Source organism: Mus caroli, chromosome 8 (assembly GCF_900094665.2).
Source record: "Mus caroli chromosome 8, CAROLI_EIJ_v1.1, whole genome shotgun sequence".
In the NCBI taxonomy this organism is placed as follows: domain Eukaryota; kingdom Metazoa; phylum Chordata; class Mammalia; order Rodentia; family Muridae; genus Mus; species Mus caroli.
The window spans coordinates 20163333-20181940 of NC_034577.1; the positions used below are offsets into that span (position 1 = coordinate 20163333).

Below are 18608 nucleotides of genomic sequence, written 5' to 3' on the forward strand. Positions count from 1 at the left end.
CCCTCCGCCTTCCCTTTCCCCTTCCTCTTCTTCCCCTTCCCCTTCAGACCCACCCTCCCTCCCTCCCTTCCTTCCTTCCTTTCTTCCTTCCTTCCTTCCTTCCTTCCTTCCTTCCTTCCTTCCTTCCTTCCTCCTTCATTCCTATTTGTTTTTCAAGACAGGGTTTCTCTGTGTAACAGAGCCCTGGATGTCCTGGACTTGCTTGGATTCACCTGCCTCTGCCTCCCAAGAACTGGGACTAAAGGTGTGCATCACCATGCCCAGTCTAGTTCAGACATTTCTTGACCCCATCTCAGTGCAGAGCAGCATCAAATGCAGATTGCACCCAAAGGAAAAGTCAGTGGTGATCCTCCCAAACCACAGCTCTTCCTTCTCAGAGTGGTTCCTGTGTGACACTGTTGTGACTTACAGACTAATAACCAACAGAGTAATTAACACTAAAACAGCAGCGCCCTGGGCAGACAGTGGGTTGTGCATTGTGGATGTACCTGGAGGTATTGGGGCCAGTGCTACAGTGAATCTTGTGTTTCCTTCCAAATAGGAGAGATGGATATGTAAGCGGGTCATAGTAGCTTTCTAGAACATTTTAGGTGGTAAGCACTTCCTGTGACAGCATAAAGAAATCTAAAATGATTTGCACTCCCTTGGGGAAGTCAGGGAAGTAGGGCTGCCTCACTCCCATTGCCAACTTAAAGGCGTGGTCACATAGAGGTGCTGAGTTTTCCCCTCATGGAATCATGGGTAGTTTCATGGCAGCTCATCTCTTTCTGTTTGTTTCATATAGGGCTGATAGTTCAGGACCATTCAGACCCCATGTTCAGTTCCTATGCCTATAAATCCCACTACCTACTGAGTGAATCAAACCGTGCTGAGTTGATGAAATTACCTATGATTCCTTCTTCGTCAGCTTCCAAAAAGAGATGTGAGAAAGGTAATCGTGACTAAATAGTTTATCTCGTGTTTAATCTCTGCATTTTCCGTTTCTCTCTCTAAGTGGAGGGGGGTAGGGGGTATGCCTGCCAAGCACTGCCTGTTGCTTTTGGTAGGTCCTGACTTTGTGGTTATGACTCTGTCTTCATATGGCTACAGAATTACTAAAAAGGCTTAAAACAATTCTGTCATCACAGATTTTTATTTTTCTCCCTGAATCAATTCTCAACATTCAAAGATGTAACAATCACCGTTCATTCCTAATGTACCATTTATGCATAGCAAAAATAGGCTTTTATTAGTGTTTTAAAATACAAAGACTAGGATTTTATATAACATAAAAGACTTCCTCATTTGTTTGAGGTAGAACTGTCTGTCATTTATGTTAAACTAGAATAGCCATGATATGGTTTCTTCTCCTTGTAAGCTAAGCAACCAGAAAGGCCACTTACAAAAGAAAGACAAGCAGGCTGGAAAAGATTGTTTCTAGAACATATTCTATGATTTTATTTCTTAAATATTTAGTTAAGATGCAATGAGAACAAATGCCCTTCCCGTAGGAGGGAACCTGGGGTTCAGGGCTAAATTTATGTTCACATTCCTGAAATTCAGTGTCATTCCTGAAAGAACACTCTTAGCCGTGCTTAACTTGCCATAGCCTGCTTGCAATAAGGGGAAGGTGGCTTCATGTTTGATTTGCGGGATTATTATCTCAGAGGAAGCGTCTGTGAGCTTAGAAGGGATGGATAGACCTTTTGCTTAATATATTCTTATTATAGTCCAAGTTCAGAACTGATAAAGAAAAAAATCACCATTCATTCCTATTGTACCATGTATGCATATCAAAAAAAATAGGTTTTTATTAGTGTTTGTTATCTGTGCTGCCTCTTTGATCTGTCCTTGCTCTTCTTGGCCCAAGTAGCAACTAATAAGTGAGAGAAGCGCTATCTGGCAAGGTGACTAGAGCCACCAGGAGTCCTGAGAGACTGGCCTGCGGCTGGGCTGTGTGCCTTCTGCTGAGGTCAGCCTCCAGTGCCTTGTTAGTGATGTCCTAAGCTTCCATAAGGTAGGCAAGGGCCTGCATTACTCCTCAGCAAGAGAGAATTAGTCTGTTAGTGCATTTATAACATTAGATTAACTCAGCTGTTGTTTTGTTTCCAGCATTAACATTTGACATGAACTGGAATTATTTTGAAACCTCTACTTAGCTTGAATGATGTACTTCCTCTCTTGTATCTGGAAAACAGTTTGACTTTTTTTTTTCTGGTTTGTTGGTTTGTTTTTTTGTTTTGTTTTGTTTTTGCATAGCACAAGGCAGACCATTCATGTTTCATTTTCTTTATCTTTCTATATTTTGAACATTTCTGTCATGACAGATTTCACTGATTCTGGCTCTGTATTTCCTCTGAAATAAGACTGAACATTTAGAACCATTTACATTAACACTAAACATGACCAGCCCAACTTCTACTGTGGTGCTAATGATAACATATCCTCTAAGGCTGTCTGCAAGACAGGCCTGCCTACCTCTTGATCAGTGGGTTCCAGTGGACTTAAAACCTATGCAGAGCCTGGCGGTGGCCGCGTACACCTTTAATTCCAGCACTCCCAAGGCAGAGGCAAGAGGATCTCTGTGAGTTGGAGGCTAGCCTGGTCTATAGGGCTAGTTCCAGGATAGCCAGGGGTACACAAAGAAACACTGTCTTGAAACAAAACAAAACCTTTAAAACATCCAAGCAGCTGGAAAATTGAACCAGTTAATCCCACTGATAACCTGTAGTCAAAGGGGAACTGCTAATGTGAAGGCTGGCAGAGGAAATACAGTTCTCTGGTCCATCATGGGTGTGTTTAGGTTTCCTTTTCATGTAACAGTTGAGGTTTGAAGGTGCAAGAAGAGAAGATTTCTGGAAATCTTTAAAAGGTTAGAGCATGCGATTTGGTCAAGTTATATGGAAGGCTCTGAGTCTTTTGCCTGTGAGACTTTAAATCTCTTGTTGGTTGTAGAAGGGACTAGTCAGTGGAAGTGTCCTTTGTCTTCAGTGGTGACCTGTCTGTTACTTGTGCTCGTACGGGAGATCCCTGTCCCCTGCCCGCTCATTTTTATTTGTTTGCATTCGAAACGTTACTCTGTTTGTTGCACCTGTTTTGGTTTCAAAGCGAGGGCTTACTAGAAACCCGAAAGGACAAGCTTGCACATAGTACTTCATTCTGCACTGACAATTGTGGGGTTCTGTGCTATAAAGCAGTGGTTCTCAAAACTGAGTCAGGGGAAAAAAAAGAAAACAAAGAAAAAATTCTAAGCATTTTTGGAAATTAAGAGAATTATACCTTCATACAATATAGAGCTATATGAGATTTTATTTGGCTATAACTTTAACTGTTCAACATGCTAATACTTTCTTTGCTTTTGGATCATAGTCTCTAGTAGTTATGTATTTCTTTGGTCAATACAAAAAGGGGAGCTGGGCATGGTGGTGCCTGTCTGCAGCCCCAGCCCTTGGGAGACAGGCAAGAGGATCACTGATGGAAGGTGTGCGCTACATAGTGAAATTCTGTCTCCAAAAAAGGTGGAGGAAAATCCTTCATCTTGAAATGCAAGTTTATTTTTGGTTGGTATGATTTTGAAAACGTAGGTCATAACTAAGAGAAAGGGACCGTGGTGATAGGACAGTTACAGACCACTGCTGTATAGCCTGCTTGACTGCCTGTGCACTGGGAAGGAGTGACGCTGGAGCTACCGTTGTGAGAATCTGTGTTCCACCTTCGTATTAGAAGGAGAAAATAAGTTCTGATCACCTTAATTATTTTCATTCTTGGCTGATGTTATTATAAAGAGATTTAGTTTATTGTGGGATGGATTAAAATAACAATGATTAGTGCTTTTTCCCTAGCTGTAAAGAACAAAAGAAAGCTATTTGTTTGAAAGCCTATTTTCAAATCTACATGGGCTAACGAGGTTCTGTATCTCTTGTGATATTTTAGCTAGCCAACACCCGATCCCCTGTTGCTCATATTCTAAAGGAGCACAGGTTGGGTTTTGTTTTTGTTTTTTTTTTCTACTCAAAAACTTCGTTTTTAGCTGCTGAAGTCTTAAAAACTAGCTATTTCATTCATTTCCTATTTTAATCCATCACTCGGGACATAATTCAGTCTCTTTGTTTCCCATTTGAATAAAATCTAGTATACTTAAACTTTTTCCTTCCTTCCGTTTCTCGGTTACTAAGGCTGTCTGTCTGTTTTAAGGTGGAAGATTGCTCTGCTGTGAATCGTGCCCTGCTTCCTTCCACCCAGAATGCCTGAGCATAGACATGCCAGAAGGCTGCTGGAATTGCAATGACTGTAAAGCTGGCAAGAAACTGCATTACAAACAGATTGTTTGGGTCAAATTGGGAAATTACAGGCAAGTTTTCCAAGCACAAAAAAGGAAGTACTACTGTTGCAGTGGGGGTCATGATGTGCACGGAGTGCACTTAGTGCACAGGCCGGGAGACAGGCGTGCAGGCTCCACTCCCTCAACAAAAGGGCTCAAAGACAAGGGCGGCTGGCCTGGATTTCTAGGGGATGGCAAAGGTTATTTTGCTCTCGTACTTTTGTTTGTGTCTGATTGCCTTTTCTTTGAGAGTGGGTTTCCACTTTGCTTAGGTTCTGAGAATTATTTTATACTGATGAATTATGCACTACTAAATTTTGCAATGAAAGGATTTACATAAAGAATGGAGGTTTGGTTTGGTTTTTTTGTATCTTAGTTTTATATTGGTTTTAGACTTTTTTATAAACATTTATTTGTTTGTTTGTTTATCTATTCATTTATTTGGTGTATGAGTCTTTTTACCAGCCTGTACGCTTGTATCTCATGTGTGTGACACCTAGAGAAGTCAGGTGTCAGATCCCCTGAGACTGAGTTACAGACAGCTTTGAGCTGCCATTTGCAGGCTAGAAATTGAACACAGGTCTTCTGGAAGAGCCCTGGACAATATCTCCATGCCTTGATTTCTAATTTTGAATGAGATCAAGAGTTTATAGCTTTTATCAAAATAGATCCATTCAAATTTGTTTTGTTTTGTTTGTTTTTGTTTGTTTGTGTGTTTTCAAGACAGGGTTTCTCTGTGTAATAACCCTGAAACTTGCTTTGTAGACCAGGCTGGCATCAGACTAACAGGGGTCCACCTGGCTCTGCCTCCAGAGTGCTGGGATAAAGGATGTGTGCCACCACACCCTGCTAGGTCAGTTTGGCTCTAAACCAGGCCCACTGTGTTCAAGTAGCCCTAAGCTGTGTGGAAAAGTGCTTTGTTTTCTTCATATAAACTAAAGAGTGAGATTATTCCAGTAAGAGCCATAAATCTATGTATTTATTTATGCTGGGGCATACAAGGGCCACAGTACAATTTTAGAGGTCAGAGAAGAGCTTTCTGGAGCTGGGTCTCTCCTACCCAAGAGAATCTCAGGAGGTCAGCCTTGACAACAACAGCTTTACCTGTTGAGCCACCACACCAGCCCAAGCCTCAGTTCTTAAAGGCATGAGAACAGGGGCTGCAGAGATGCTAAGAGTGATTGCTGCTCTTTAGATCCGTCTTCAGTTCCCAGCATCCATGTCAGGAGGCTTACAGCCCCCTGTAACCCCAGCCCAGACAGTCAGACCTTCTCTCCTGGCCTCACACAGGTGCATATGCACACATAAAAAATAAAAACGGAGCCGGGCGTGGTGGCGCACGCCTTTAATCCCAGCACTCGGGAGGCAGAGGCAGGTGGATTTCTGAGTTCGAGGCCAGCCTGGTCTACAAAGTGAGTGCCAGGACAGCCAGGGCTACACAGAGAAACCCTGTCTCGAAAAACCAAAAAAAAAGAAAAACCAAAAAAAATAAATAAATAAAAACGTAGGACTGGTGAGATGGCTCAGCGATTAAGAGCACTGACTGCACTTCCAAAGGTCCTGAGTTCAAATCCCAGCAACCACATGGAGGCTCACAACCATCCACAACCATCCGTAATGAGATCTGACGCCCTCTTCTGGTGTGTCTAAGGACAGCTACAGTGTACTTTCATATAATAATAAATAAATAAATCCTTTAAAAAAATAAAAACATAAAATTTAAAATGAGAGAGAGGGATTAATATTATTTAAAAACATACTCCTTTGTGATAAGTTATTTCTCTGCCAGTGAAATGAGCCAATTCAAGCCAGAGTAGAGTACATAGCAGGTTTATAGGGAAGCTGCTCTTGGGCTAGGTAAATAGTCATGGGAGGGGAGAGAGAAAGAGAGCACGCAAGCAGGGAGAGAGAAAATGGAGAGAGGGGGAGACAAGAGAGGGAAAGAGAGACCAAATTGTCTAGATTATATGGGAAAGAGCCTCTAGGGGAGGGGAAATTCAGGGCAGAGGGCGTACTCCCTGTAACAGGTAGGGACTGAGGGATGCTGGGAAAACCTGGAGGCTAGGTCCATCTTGATATGTAAATATACACCTCAGCCTCTTGTCCTGGGTCTGAAACCTACCCAGCATGTTAAGGCTTTAATATTTTTGTTTTATTATTTTATGTGTATGGGTGTTTTGCCTCCGTGTATGTCTGTGTGCTATGGACCCAGGGAGGCCAGAAGAGGGAGTCAGGTTCCCTGGAACTAGAGTGACAGATGGTTGTGAGCAGCCGCGTGGTGCTGGGGATCTAGCTTGTGTTCTCTGGAAGAGCAGCCTGTGCTCGTGGCTGCCAGGCCATCTCCCCGGGCCCTCCTGTAAGATAATTCATAGCCTTGATATGTGTTAGGATTGGTATTTTGAGGCAGAGTCTCACTGCGTGGCTCTCTCTAGCCTGGACCATATGTAGACCAGATGTCTGCCAGACGGCCTGCAGAGTGCTGATAGTAAAGGCGTGTACCACCACATCCACCTTAGCTGTTTGTAAAGATGGGGTCTCACTATATAACTCTGGCTGACCTCAGACTTGGTGTGCCAAAAAGGCTGATCTAAACTACAGAGACCCACCCCCCTCTGCCTCCTGAGTGTACCACAGTATCAGGAATTGTATTGGAATTCTGAAGAAAATATATTTCTAGATAATTGCAACCATATTGTAAATGGTTTGCATGAAGAGTTGAGTTTAAAGAGTATATTAAGCATAAGCAGTCTGTGTCCATGTTTTTACATGTTATTTCCCTTTTGGAGGATAGGACAGAATCTTCCTGGGCTAACTAACCTCTTGGCTTAGGTGGTCCTCCTGCCCCAGCCTCTCAAGTGGGTGACACCACCATTGTTGGCACTGCTTCTTGCTTTGTTGTTGGAGGAATTTTGTATTTTTGTTTTGTTTTTTGTATTTTATTTTATTTTTTTAATGGGAGCTGGAGAAGTGGCTCGGCAGTAAGAGCACTGACTGCACTGACAGTGGCACTCACAGCTGTCTGTAACTTCAGGTCCTGCTCCACACCTAGCACACACAATACATACATGTAAGCCAAACACATACAAATAAAAAGTGTGTGTGTGTGTGTGTGTGTGTGTGTGTGTGTGTGTGTGTGTGTGCGCGTGCACTTTAAGTGTAGATCTGGATACATACAGTCTTCTTTTTTCCAGTTTTGTTTTATAGGGACAGACCCTTTCTCCAGGTTAGCCCCACCCCCACCCCCAGCCCTGCTGTACAATGTGTTCTTCACATTTGGGGAATCCATCTAATGCCAATAGTCTCCATGCCGAGAGCACAGGGGAGATGTTTTTTTCTACTTGTACCTTGTGTTCATCAAGTTGAACTGAGTCTGGAATGCTGACACGGAGCCTGGTATTATCAGGGCGAGAGGCACCTCCCCTGGTTGATGAGTCGAGAAGTGCTGGCTTGCATGTAGTACTGACACTTTGCTATGGCAGAGGCTCATTCTCAAAAGAATCCCTCTGACCGCTAGAAACAATCCTTCATTCTCAAAAGATAGTCTCCTCCCCCTGGGAAGACAGGAAGTCCATCAGTTGTGGGAAAGTGTGAATTTCCTACGGGCTGGGATCATACTAGTTAACATCCCGATTCCAGAGCTGGGAAATGGGCGCATTGTCCTTCTCACAGTAGATGTTATAACTGATATGTTCGTGATATATAGTTAATAAATTTTAAATGCTGGTCCTTTAAGGAAAGAAACCATGTGGAGTTGTTAGGGCTTTGTTCGGCCTATGTTCTCTATTATGTTAATTCAGCAATAGTGTTTGGTTGTGGTCGTGGTGTTTTGGTGGTGGTGGTGGTGGGGGTTCATTGGGGTTGGGAAAAGTGAGGGTGAGACAGGGTCTCACTAAGTAGCTCTTGCTGTCCTAGAAACTCACTATGGTGACCTGGCTGGCCTTGAATGCACGGAGATTTGCCTGCCTCTCCCTGGGATTAAAGGCATGCTAAGTGTATTTTAGAATGTTAACCCTTCTCTCCTCCCAGTCTGTAAGGAAGAGTATGAGGTTTTCACCTTCTCCATTTTGTCCTCAGATGGTGGCCTGCAGAGATTTGCAGTCCCAGGTCTGTGCCACTGAACATCCAGGGCCTTAAGCATGACTTGGGGGACTTCCCCGTGTTCTTCTTTGGTTCTCACGACTACTACTGGGTCCACCAAGGCAGAGTGTTCCCTTACGTTGAAGGAGACAAACACTTTGCAGAGGGACAGACTAGCATTAACAAGACCTTCAAAAAAGGTAAGTTGGGCCATGCTCACAGAGACTCAGTGCTCACGCTCACGCTTCTGCCACGCAAGAATGTTCACCAGGGCCGGGCGTGATCCCAGCACGCGGGAGGCAGAGCAGGCAGATTTCTGAGTTTGAGGCCAGCCTGGTCTACAGAGTGAATTCCAGGACAGCCAGAGCTACACAGAGAAACCCTGTCTCGAAAAACCAAAAAAAAAAAAAAAAAATGTTCACCAGGCAGGGATTCTACATCCATAAACCTCCTATGACATCAGGACCAGGCTTGAGATGCATAAAGCCTGGAGCACTAGGCTATGTTTGAAGTGTCTTTTAATCAAGTGAAACTCCTTTACCACAGACAAGTAGGAAAGGCTTCCCAGGAAGACCTTGGACCTTTGCAACATGACAGAAGTCTACCTTTCTTTTTCTTTTTCTTTTTTCTTTTTTCCTTTTTAATTTTTATTTATTTATTAAGATTTATTTATTTATTACAAGTGAGTACACTGTAGCTGTCTTCAGACACTCCAGAAGAGGGCGTCAAATCTCATTACAGATGGTTGTGAGCCACCATATGGTTGCTGGGAATTGAACTCTGGACCTTCAAAAGAGCAGTCAGTGCTCTTAACCGCTGAGCCGTCTCTCCAGCACCCCAGAAGTCTACCTTTCTCAGTAAGGGTAAAATCAATTTAAATCTAGGACAGACAGGGTACACAGGCGCTCTTCACAGGGTCACCTAGAGGTCTCCTAGAGGTCTCTGTCAGTGATGTCAGCCCTGTGCTCTGATGCATGGACATAGCATAGTGTTTGATGCTAATGTATTATTTCCTCTACAGTGGTGGTGACTGGTGATTTCCAAAACATAATTTTAGAAAGTCAACCTCAGGCCAGAGGCAGAGCATGTCTAGGATGGTAGAATGTAACTTACCACGCTAATGGGGTGTACTCTTCTTTTGATAACGGCTTGCCTGCTCTTCTTGTCAGCACTGGAAGAAGCTGCAAAACGTTTCCAGGAACTGAAAGCCCAGCGTGAAAGCAAGGAGGCTTTGGAGATGGAGAGGACCTCTAGGAAACCCCCTCCCTACAAGCACATCAAGGTGAGTGCGTCTCCCTGCTGCTTAAAGCCCCTTGACTTACAGGGATGCTCTGATGGTCACCTTCTACTTGTTAAGCCACACCACCTGGGAACTGTGGCTTACATGGAATTCTGTTGTTTCTGCCAGAGTATCCTGCAATTAGACAAGGATATAGATCTTTAGCCTTCCTTTTGCAGACATCCTAAATAGTGTATTGTCCCTTGATTTCAGGTATTAAATTTCATCAGCCTGTGGCAAGCAGGGGCGGGGGGGGCGGCGGTATGAGACTTGACATCAAGCTTCAACCTTTTTATGTAGTAAATAGTCATAGTTATTGTTCCTTGTCTATTCTGGAGAAATCACAATAAAGAGCTTTCCGTATTGTGTCTTAGTGCTCTGATGTTCAGTTCATGTTGCTCACAGATCCTCATCTTCTCCCGCCCCTCTCTTGCTCTGTTGTCTCTCAGGCCAACAAAGTCATAGGGAAGGTGCAGGTCCAGGTGGCTGACCTGTCGGAGATCCCCCGCTGTAACTGCAAGCCTGGTGATGAGAACCCGTGTGGCCTGGAGTCGCAGTGTCTGAACAGGATGTCACAGTATGAGTGTCACCCGCAGGTGTGTCCTGCCGGGGACCGCTGTCAGAACCAGTGCTTTACAAAGAGGCTGTACCCCGATGCAGAGATCATTAAAACCGAGCGGAGAGGATGGGGCCTCAGAACCAAAAGAAGTATCAAAAAGGTAATGTGGTGGCCACATGGCTGCCCGCGTCTCTTAGGACGTGTCAGTCGTGGCAGGACTGTAAGAAGCATAGCTACTTAAAGTCGGAGTTCTCACTTCTCACAGGGTTTGCACTTGCTGAGCGAGTAGAAAGTAGGAAAGGATAACAGAATACACAGCCTGGCACTGTCATTGATGAGCCTTGCTCAGAAGGGGCACTGTGCTCTTTGATTTCTTTCTTTCTTTTTTTTTTTTTTAAATTATTAAGTGGAATGATTCAAACATATTTTCTTGTTGTTGCTTTTCATGGTGGATAAACATGTCAGAGAAGCAACATAATAAAGTTGATTACTCACCAGGGCAGAAACTAGCAAACCCAGAACTTTGCTGCAACCTCAAGTCATAGCCATAAGTGTGACCGAATCACCAAATCACTGAGGTGGGCTGTAACAGTCGTCCATTGTGTGGAGTCACAGCTCGTTAGAGGCCTCGGATTATATGTGCAGGGGTGGTAGAAACAGTTGAAATAATCTAACTCTGTAACTTTTTTTTTGTACTTTTATTTTCACACCTTGAAATAGGTTTTTTTCCCCCACAAGACCCTCCTAGCACAAGAAATATATACCAGTTAGAGAAATATTTTAAAGCCAAAGAGCTTAAAGAAAAATTAAAATTTCTAGTAAACCTTACTATTCAAAGCTTTTAGAGTACCTGAGAATCTCCTGTGGCTCTTGTCAAGAAACCAACTGTGGCCGGGCGGTGGTGGCGCACGCCTTTAATCCCAGCACTTGGGAGGCAGAGGCAGGTGGATTTCTGAGTTTGAGGCCAGCCTGGTCTACAGAGTGAGTTCCAGGACAGCCAGGGCTACACAGAGAAACCCTGTCTCAAAAAAAGAAAGAAAGAAAGAAAGAGAGAGAGAGAGAGAGGGAGGGAGGGAGGGAGGGAGAAAGAAAGAAAGAAACCAACTGTGGGGAGGGTGATGTGTGTGTTTCATCCTAGTACTCAGGAGGCAGAGGCAGGCAGATCTCTGTGAGTTCAAGGCCAGCCTGAGTGAATTCTAGGTCAACCAAGGCTAGATAGTGTCTCAAGGAAAGAGAGAGAGATGGGATGGGGTGGGGTGGGGTCGGGGGGAGACAGACGGAAAGAGAGAGAAACCAGGGACTGGAGATACCAATAGTTAAAAGCACTTGCTGCACCTGAATTTGGCTCCCAAGCTTCCATAACCCCAGTCCTAGGGCATCTGATGCCCTCTTCTGACCTAGGCACTACCAGGCACAAGTAGTGCACATGGATACACATGCAGGCAAAGCACTCCTACAGAAATGAGAAATACATCTAAGCAGTGGGGAGGCCGGGGAGGTGTGCTGGTGAAGCGTGCTTCCTGCTCTCACAGAGGACCCAAGAGACGGAAGCAAACAGCCTGCACACTAGTGATGAAGACTGAGTGGTAACAGAACATGAGCTGAGGTAGGTAGCCAAGAGCCAGGCCTAAAGCCGTCCTTCAGGCAAGAACTACCAGATGGCTTTAGTAGGGTGGCTCACTGACCTGACAACTCTGGTTCTCACAAAGCCAGGACCCTCAAACTGGCTGTGCTGCTCACACTTGTTTCCGTCACTTGAGAGGCTGAAGCAGAACCATCACCAAGAACTTGATGCTGGTCCGGTCTATATAAACTTGGGAATTATGGCCTGGCCTTAAAAGTAAGACCCTATCTCAAAAAACAGAACAAGTGAGCAACTCAAGGAGCTGGAGAGGCAGCTCAGTGGTAAGAGCACTGGCTGCTTTTACACACAGGACCCAGGTTCAATTTGCACCACCCAGCATCACGTGGTGGCTTACAACCATCTGTTACTTCAGTCCCAGGGGATCTAAACCTTCTTCTGGCCTCCATGGGCACTAGACATGCACATGGGACAGGGACAGCAAGCACACACAGGAGTTAACAGTTTCATTGTCACAGCTGACGGGTCGTGGGTCAGGCTGTGCTCAGCTGGACCGTCATTTAGGATTGCAGGGAGTCAACCAGACTTCATCCTTAGATCACACAGGGAAGGGCCCACTTCCCGGCTTACCTGCTATAGAGTTCCATTCTTTGTTGCTATGGTCTGAGGGCTTGTGTTTTGAGATTTTTTTTTCTCTCTGCTCTTGGCCAGTAATGACTCTTAACTTTGAGTGGCTTCCCCAGTTCCTTGCTACCTGAGGTTTCCAAAGTAGGCATTAGAGACTCCACTTAGCATGCCAGACATTGAGATCTTAGACAACAAGGTCTTATTAGCCTGTGCATGCCATCATCGTTGTCACATCCTCACAGGAGGGGATCACAGGATGAATGGTATGAATCAGAAACAGGATCTGGGGCAACCTTGAGGACCTGGCACATTTAGAGTTTTAGAGAACAAGTTTGCCTGGAGAATGGAGGGATTATGAGAAAGGAAAAAAATGCTAGGATGGAGCCTGTTCCAGCAGGCCAGGAAATTGACATGCACAAGGCCAGTAGGTCTGCAGGCCAGGAGAGTGATATAGACACAGGGTAGTAGGTCTGCAGGCTAAGAGAGTGACAGAGACATTACTGATACATACTCGCAGCTATCCTGTAATGAGAAGTGAGGAGAATTTGTGGAGTGAAAGTCTGTTAAAATAGTAAGCACACTCATATTTGTTTCTCAAGGTATTTATTTCCTCTGATGAGTTTGAAACGCTGGTGAGTCTTGCAGCTAACACAGCTGCCCTAGACTGAGTGAGTGTGGCTTTCGAGATGACGAGGTCAGTGATAATAGAAGCCCACGCAGCTGACTGACTGCCTGGTCCCACTCATGTGGTCATCACTTGAAACAACAATGGCATTTCCCAGTTCTTTCCAGGATCCAGAAGTCCTGGGCCTCTTCTGTGTTGGTGGTGGGACTGTAAATGGTGCAGCCATTGTCAGCAGTAGTGTGCCAGATTGTATAAATACACACACTTGCTGTACTACACAACAAATCTTATCTACTGGCTATTTAAAGCAGGAAAATGAAAAACTGTAATCGCATGAAAACTCTTCCCAAATGTGTACAGCAGCTGTATTTATAATAGCAGAAGTCTAGAAAGACTGGCCAGTCTGCTTGAGGGGTAAATAAACAAATGACGGCACATCTACACTGAGGAGTCCCACTGAGCCATTGAAACACACAACTGAAACACGCAAGTTGGGTCGTCTGACAGGTAGCTTTTTTTTTTTTTTTTTTTTTTTTAAGCTCGCTCCATAGCTATAGATGTGGTTTAGTCATTAGGCGACTCCTATTGAGGACCCAGGTTTGAGTCTCAGCACCCACACAGAACTATCTAAACTCCAGTTCCTCGGCATCTGATTGATACCCTCTTTCAGCCTCTCTGGGCACTGCATGTGTGTGCGTGTCCACACACATACACACACACACACACACACACACACACACACACACACACACACACGCATGCAGGCAGAACACTCATATGCATAAAATAAAAACAAATCCTCAACTATTTTATGTGTGAGTGTTTTCTCTATGTTATGTGTTTGTGTTATGTTCCTGCTTGGTACCTGCAGAGGTCAAAAGAGATCATCAGATCTCCTGCAAAAAAAAATCTTTAGGAGCTAAAGAGATGGTTTAGCAGTTAGGTCACTGACTGATTGTCTAGGGAGCTATGTTCAATGCCCAGAGGTCACATGGCAGCTCACAGCCATCAGTAACTCTAGTTCCAAGGGACCCAGTGCCCTCTTCTGGCCTCAGAAGGCACCAGGCGTGTAAGTGGTGCACAGATATACATGCAGGCAAGATATTCATTTAATTTTTTAAATAATTAAAAAAAAAACCAAATCTAAAAATACCAGTCTCAAAAATTACATATTATATAAATCTGTTTCTAGAACATTCGTGAATGGCAAAATTATACTGATGGATTAGTTCGGCAAGGGTTAGGTGCTGAAGTGATGGAGAGTAGGTGTGGCCTTCAAAGAAAAATTAAAGACATCCTGTTCATACAGTCTTGAACATGGCTTTGTGGTAACAGGACTCGGTGTCTGAGTGAATGAGTGCCAACACCAGCTTCCTAGTATTAGTACTGTTAGTGTTCTGTGAGATGTTACCATTGGAGAACTCTGAGAGAACAGAAAAACACTGCTTTTTTTTTTTTTTAAGCTTGCTGTAAATATAATTACTTCAAAATAACAAGATCTAGTGACATGCCACAGGTGCCACTTGGGAATATAGCAATAATGTCAGAAGGAAAAAGCAAGCACATTGCTGCCTTTGGAAATACTTGCACAGGAATATTCCTGCCACCCAAATACCTGTGAATAAATAATAACTATTTACTTTTAGGGTTGAAGGGGGATTTTCAGGTTCTCTTTTCTTTTTGTAGATGTGTGCTCATGCCTGTTAAAGTCAGGTAACAATCAGGATGTTGTTTCTAAGGTGTTTTCATGACTTTAATGCATCTTAGTTAGCAAACTGGGGAGGAAAAGATTTCTTTTAGCTTACAGTTGTAGTCCACTATGAAAGGAGTTCAGGGCAAGAACTCAAGGCCTGAACTGAAGCAGAAACCAAGGCTCAGTCAGCTTGCTTTGTTTGTTTTAAACTTCTGGCTGTCTTGAAACTCCCATGTGAGTGCTGGAATTAAAGGTGTTGTCTTAGTCAGGGTTTCTACTACTGCACAAACATGACCAAGAAGCAAACTGGGGAGGAAACATTTCCACATTGCTGTTTATCTGGAACTCAAGCAGGTCAGAAAGCAGGAGCTGATGCAGAGGCCATGGAGGGATGTTCCTTACTGGCTTGCTTCCCCTGGCTTGCTCAGCCTGCTCTCTTATAGAACCCAAGACTGCCAGCCCAGGGATGGTCCCACCCACAAGGGGCCTTTCCACCTTGATCACTCATTGAGAAAATGCCTTACAGTTGGATCTCATGGAGGCATTTCCCCAACTGAAGCTCCTTTCTCTGTGATAACTCCAGCCTGTGTCAAGTTGACACCCAGAACCAGCCAGTACAGGTGTATGCCACCATGCCTGGCCAGCCTGCTTCCTTAGACCATCCAGGACCACCTGTGAGCTGGTGCTCCCCTGTCAGTCACTAACAAGAGAACAATACCTCTGGACTCAGCAGGCAATCTGAGAGAGGCATTTTCTCATTCAAGGCTCCTCTTCCCAGATAACTCAAGCTCCTGTTGAGTTGACAACAGGCCAACTAGAACAGACCTGCTGTTTGACAGGGTTTCTCACCACCTGGACCTTCTCCAAGCTGGCCAGTGAGTGTCACTGTCTCTAGGATTTCACAAAAATATGGTGTGTGCCACCATGCTTGGCCTCTTAGTTTCTATGGATCTGAGCTCAGATCATCACATTGTTAGGCGAATATTCCACTGCACAGCTCTGTGGTGTTTATCTTGTTTTTCATTAAAAAGGATTGTCTGAGAAACTAGGCCTAGGCAGATCCACATGTACACACCGTGTGGCCAGTAAAAGTCAGGACATTGCTCATTCCCTTACATGGTTCTTAGCATCACACTTAGGTTACACACTGAGCCATCGCTTTCCCCCAGTCCTGGACTTTTGTTGTTGTTAAGGCAAGATCTCATGGGTCCAAGCTAGCCTTGAACTCCACACGAGACGAGACGAGATGAGGGGGACCTGAATTGATGCTGCTGCTGTCTACACCTTCCTGTGCTGGGGCTATAGACATGTGCCATCATGCCCCGTTTGTGTGCTGTTGGGGACTGAGCCCATGGCCTTCCTATGGCCTTACACAAGCCAGGCAAGGATTCTGCTATTGTATTACATTCCTGGCCCTCACAAACACTTTTAGTTAATTTTCTTGGTTCATACATGTGGTGTTAGGATGTTCATTACAGTGTAGCTGATGTTCCCTGTTACATCCTTCTTTGCAGGGGGAATTTGTAAACGAGTATGTCGGTGAATTAATTGATGAAGAAGAGTGCAAACTCCGAATCAAGCGAGCCCACGAGAACAGTGTAACTAATTTTTATATGTTAACTGTTACCAAGGTAAAATTGCTTTTATTTTTTGGTAAGAAAAAGGGACGTTTTATGTTCTGTTTGTGATTTTATGTTGACCTCGGTTTCTATTCGTTTCATTTTTTTCTAAGTAAACTATGAGGATTTTCAGTAGTTGGTGCTGTAATTATCTCAGGATTACAGAAGGAACCTTCCAGAGTCAGGAGATTCCAGCAAGAGGGAAATGCTAAGAAACAAAAGTGACCATGTCTGAGGCAGCGAGAGACCTGGGTTCTTCATCACTGCTGGAGAAATCACCTATGACTCTGAGTTATAAAATACCTTGAAATTTTTCATTAGCCTAAAGCTCAAAAATTTTCTCTGTATTTATTAAGCTCAAAAAAAAAAAAAATGACAGGCTGGAGAGATGGCTCAGTAGTTAAGAGCACTGAGTGCTCTTCCATAGGTCCTGAGTTCAAGTCCCAGCAACCACTTGGTAGCTCACAGCCACAGCAGTGGGATCTGATGCCCTCTTCTGGTGTGTCTGAGTACAGTGATGGTGTAATCACATACATAAAATAAAGTCTAAAAAAACCAAAAAACCAATGACAAGAGGGTTGGAGAAATGTCTCCATGCTTTTACAGAAAACCAGGGTTTGGTTCTGAGCTCCCACATACTGGCACACAACATTTGGAACTTCATTCCCAGAGGACATGACATCTTATTTCTAAAGGCACCAGGGACCAGGGACGCCCCGTGAGTCACATACATACATGCAGGCAACATACTCATACATGTAAAACAAGTAACAGGAAAATAATGAATGTTGGCATAAGAACAATGGAAGTAAACTAGTTTAAATAAAACTTTAGCCAGGCACTGTGGCATGCACCTGTACTCTCAGCGTTTGGGAGGTTAAGGCAGGAGGATCATAAGTTTAAGTTAGAGCTAGCCTGGGCTACACAGTTACGATCCTGTCTAAATAAAAGAGAAACAAACACAGAAAAGGAAACAGAGTATCGAAGACCAGTAACCAGTAGATTGATCTGTATTTGCGTGTCTCATGGCAGCCATGATGTCATTTCTTATCATCTTCCTTACAGAGGATAGGAAGCCTAGGCCTAGGCGTAGTTCATTCGTTGTTTAGTACACTACTACACACTAAGGACCAAGACTAGTCCTCCTGTTCCCCGTGCTCTGTGATGGTTCTAAAAGAGTCAGAATGTCATCTAAGCTGAGGCCAAGGCTCTGTGCTGAAGCATGTACTGAAGGTATGTGAGGCTGTGGGTTTGAGCCTCATCTCAAGCAAAAACTTGACAGAAAACCAACAAAAAACAGTAAAAGAGGTTGCGGGCATGGTGGCACACACCTTTAATCCTAGCACTTTTGAGACTGAGGCAGGCAGATCTCTCAGTTCAAGGACAGCCTGGTCTACATAGCATGTTCCACACCAGCCAGAGCCACACTGTGAGACACTATCTCAAAAAAGAAAAAAGGAAGATAAACTATAGTAGTTATGTTCTTATGTGAAAAGTGTAGCTGGGCGTGGTGGTGTACACATTTAATCCCAGCACTTGGGAGGCAGAGGCAGGCGAATTTCTGAGTTCGAGGCCAGCCTGGTCTACAGAATGAGTTCCAGGACAGCCAGGACTACACAGAGAAAACCTGTAAAGGTCGAGAATGAGAAGAAAAAAAAAGTAAAACAAAAAAAAAAAAAAAAAAAAAAAAAAAAAAAAAAAATTAAAAAATAGAAAAGTGTACAGCTTGCATGGGCTTCACAGGGTAACCTCGACTGCCGGTGTTAGGCTGGAGTCTGCGTCTTGAATCCTTCTCTTACTGAGTTCAGTTCAGTGACAGCGTCCTGTGTGTTCAGGCCTTGGCAGGACCTCACTGTTAGAATCCACACTGACAGACCTGTCTAGTGTTTCCTGCGTAGGTAACCCCTGTGAGAGGACAGACGTGAAAGACTGTCACCTCCCGCTCAGAGAGAGTCTCATTGCCCTTCTCTGTCCTCGTGGGTAAACTCCTCCATCCCATAGCAGTTTATCTTCTAGCATAGAGTTCAAGAGAGAAGCCAAGAAGGAAACACCTGAACCATATAGCTCCGTGCATGATCAAGAATGCCTAAACATGTGACCTGCTGGTCCTTATTTATTAGACTACCATCAGCAGTTTCTATGCGGTTTCTAGAAAGAAAGAAAGAAAGAAAGAAAGAAAGAAAGAAAGGAAGGAAGGAAGGAAGGAAGGAAGGAAGGAAGAAAGAAAGAAAGAAAGAAAGAAAGAAA

The 18608-nt window shown here is 44.1% G+C and overlaps 1 protein-coding gene across 6 annotated transcripts in view; it reads left to right on the forward strand.

Annotated features, from left to right (window-relative positions):
* The window catches only part of Nsd3 (nuclear receptor binding SET domain protein 3), a 119675-nt gene that overhangs the window by 90213 nt on the left and 10854 nt on the right, over positions 1–18608 (forward strand). For 3 of the 6 annotated variants that reach the window (XM_029480236.1, XM_029480235.1, XM_029480239.1), the window contains 6 exons: positions 785–931; positions 4174–4330; positions 8375–8577; positions 9547–9659; positions 10106–10375; positions 16257–16373. In XM_029480236.1, coding sequence (XP_029336096.1) covers positions 785–931; positions 4174–4330; positions 8375–8577; positions 9547–9659; positions 10106–10375; positions 16257–16373 — 1007 coding nt within the window. The remainder of the gene's footprint in view (positions 1–784; positions 932–4173; positions 4331–8374; positions 8578–9546; positions 9660–10105; positions 10376–16256; positions 16374–18608) is intronic. The other 3 variants (XM_029480238.1, XM_029480240.1, XM_029480237.1) reach the window with 2 other exon arrangements.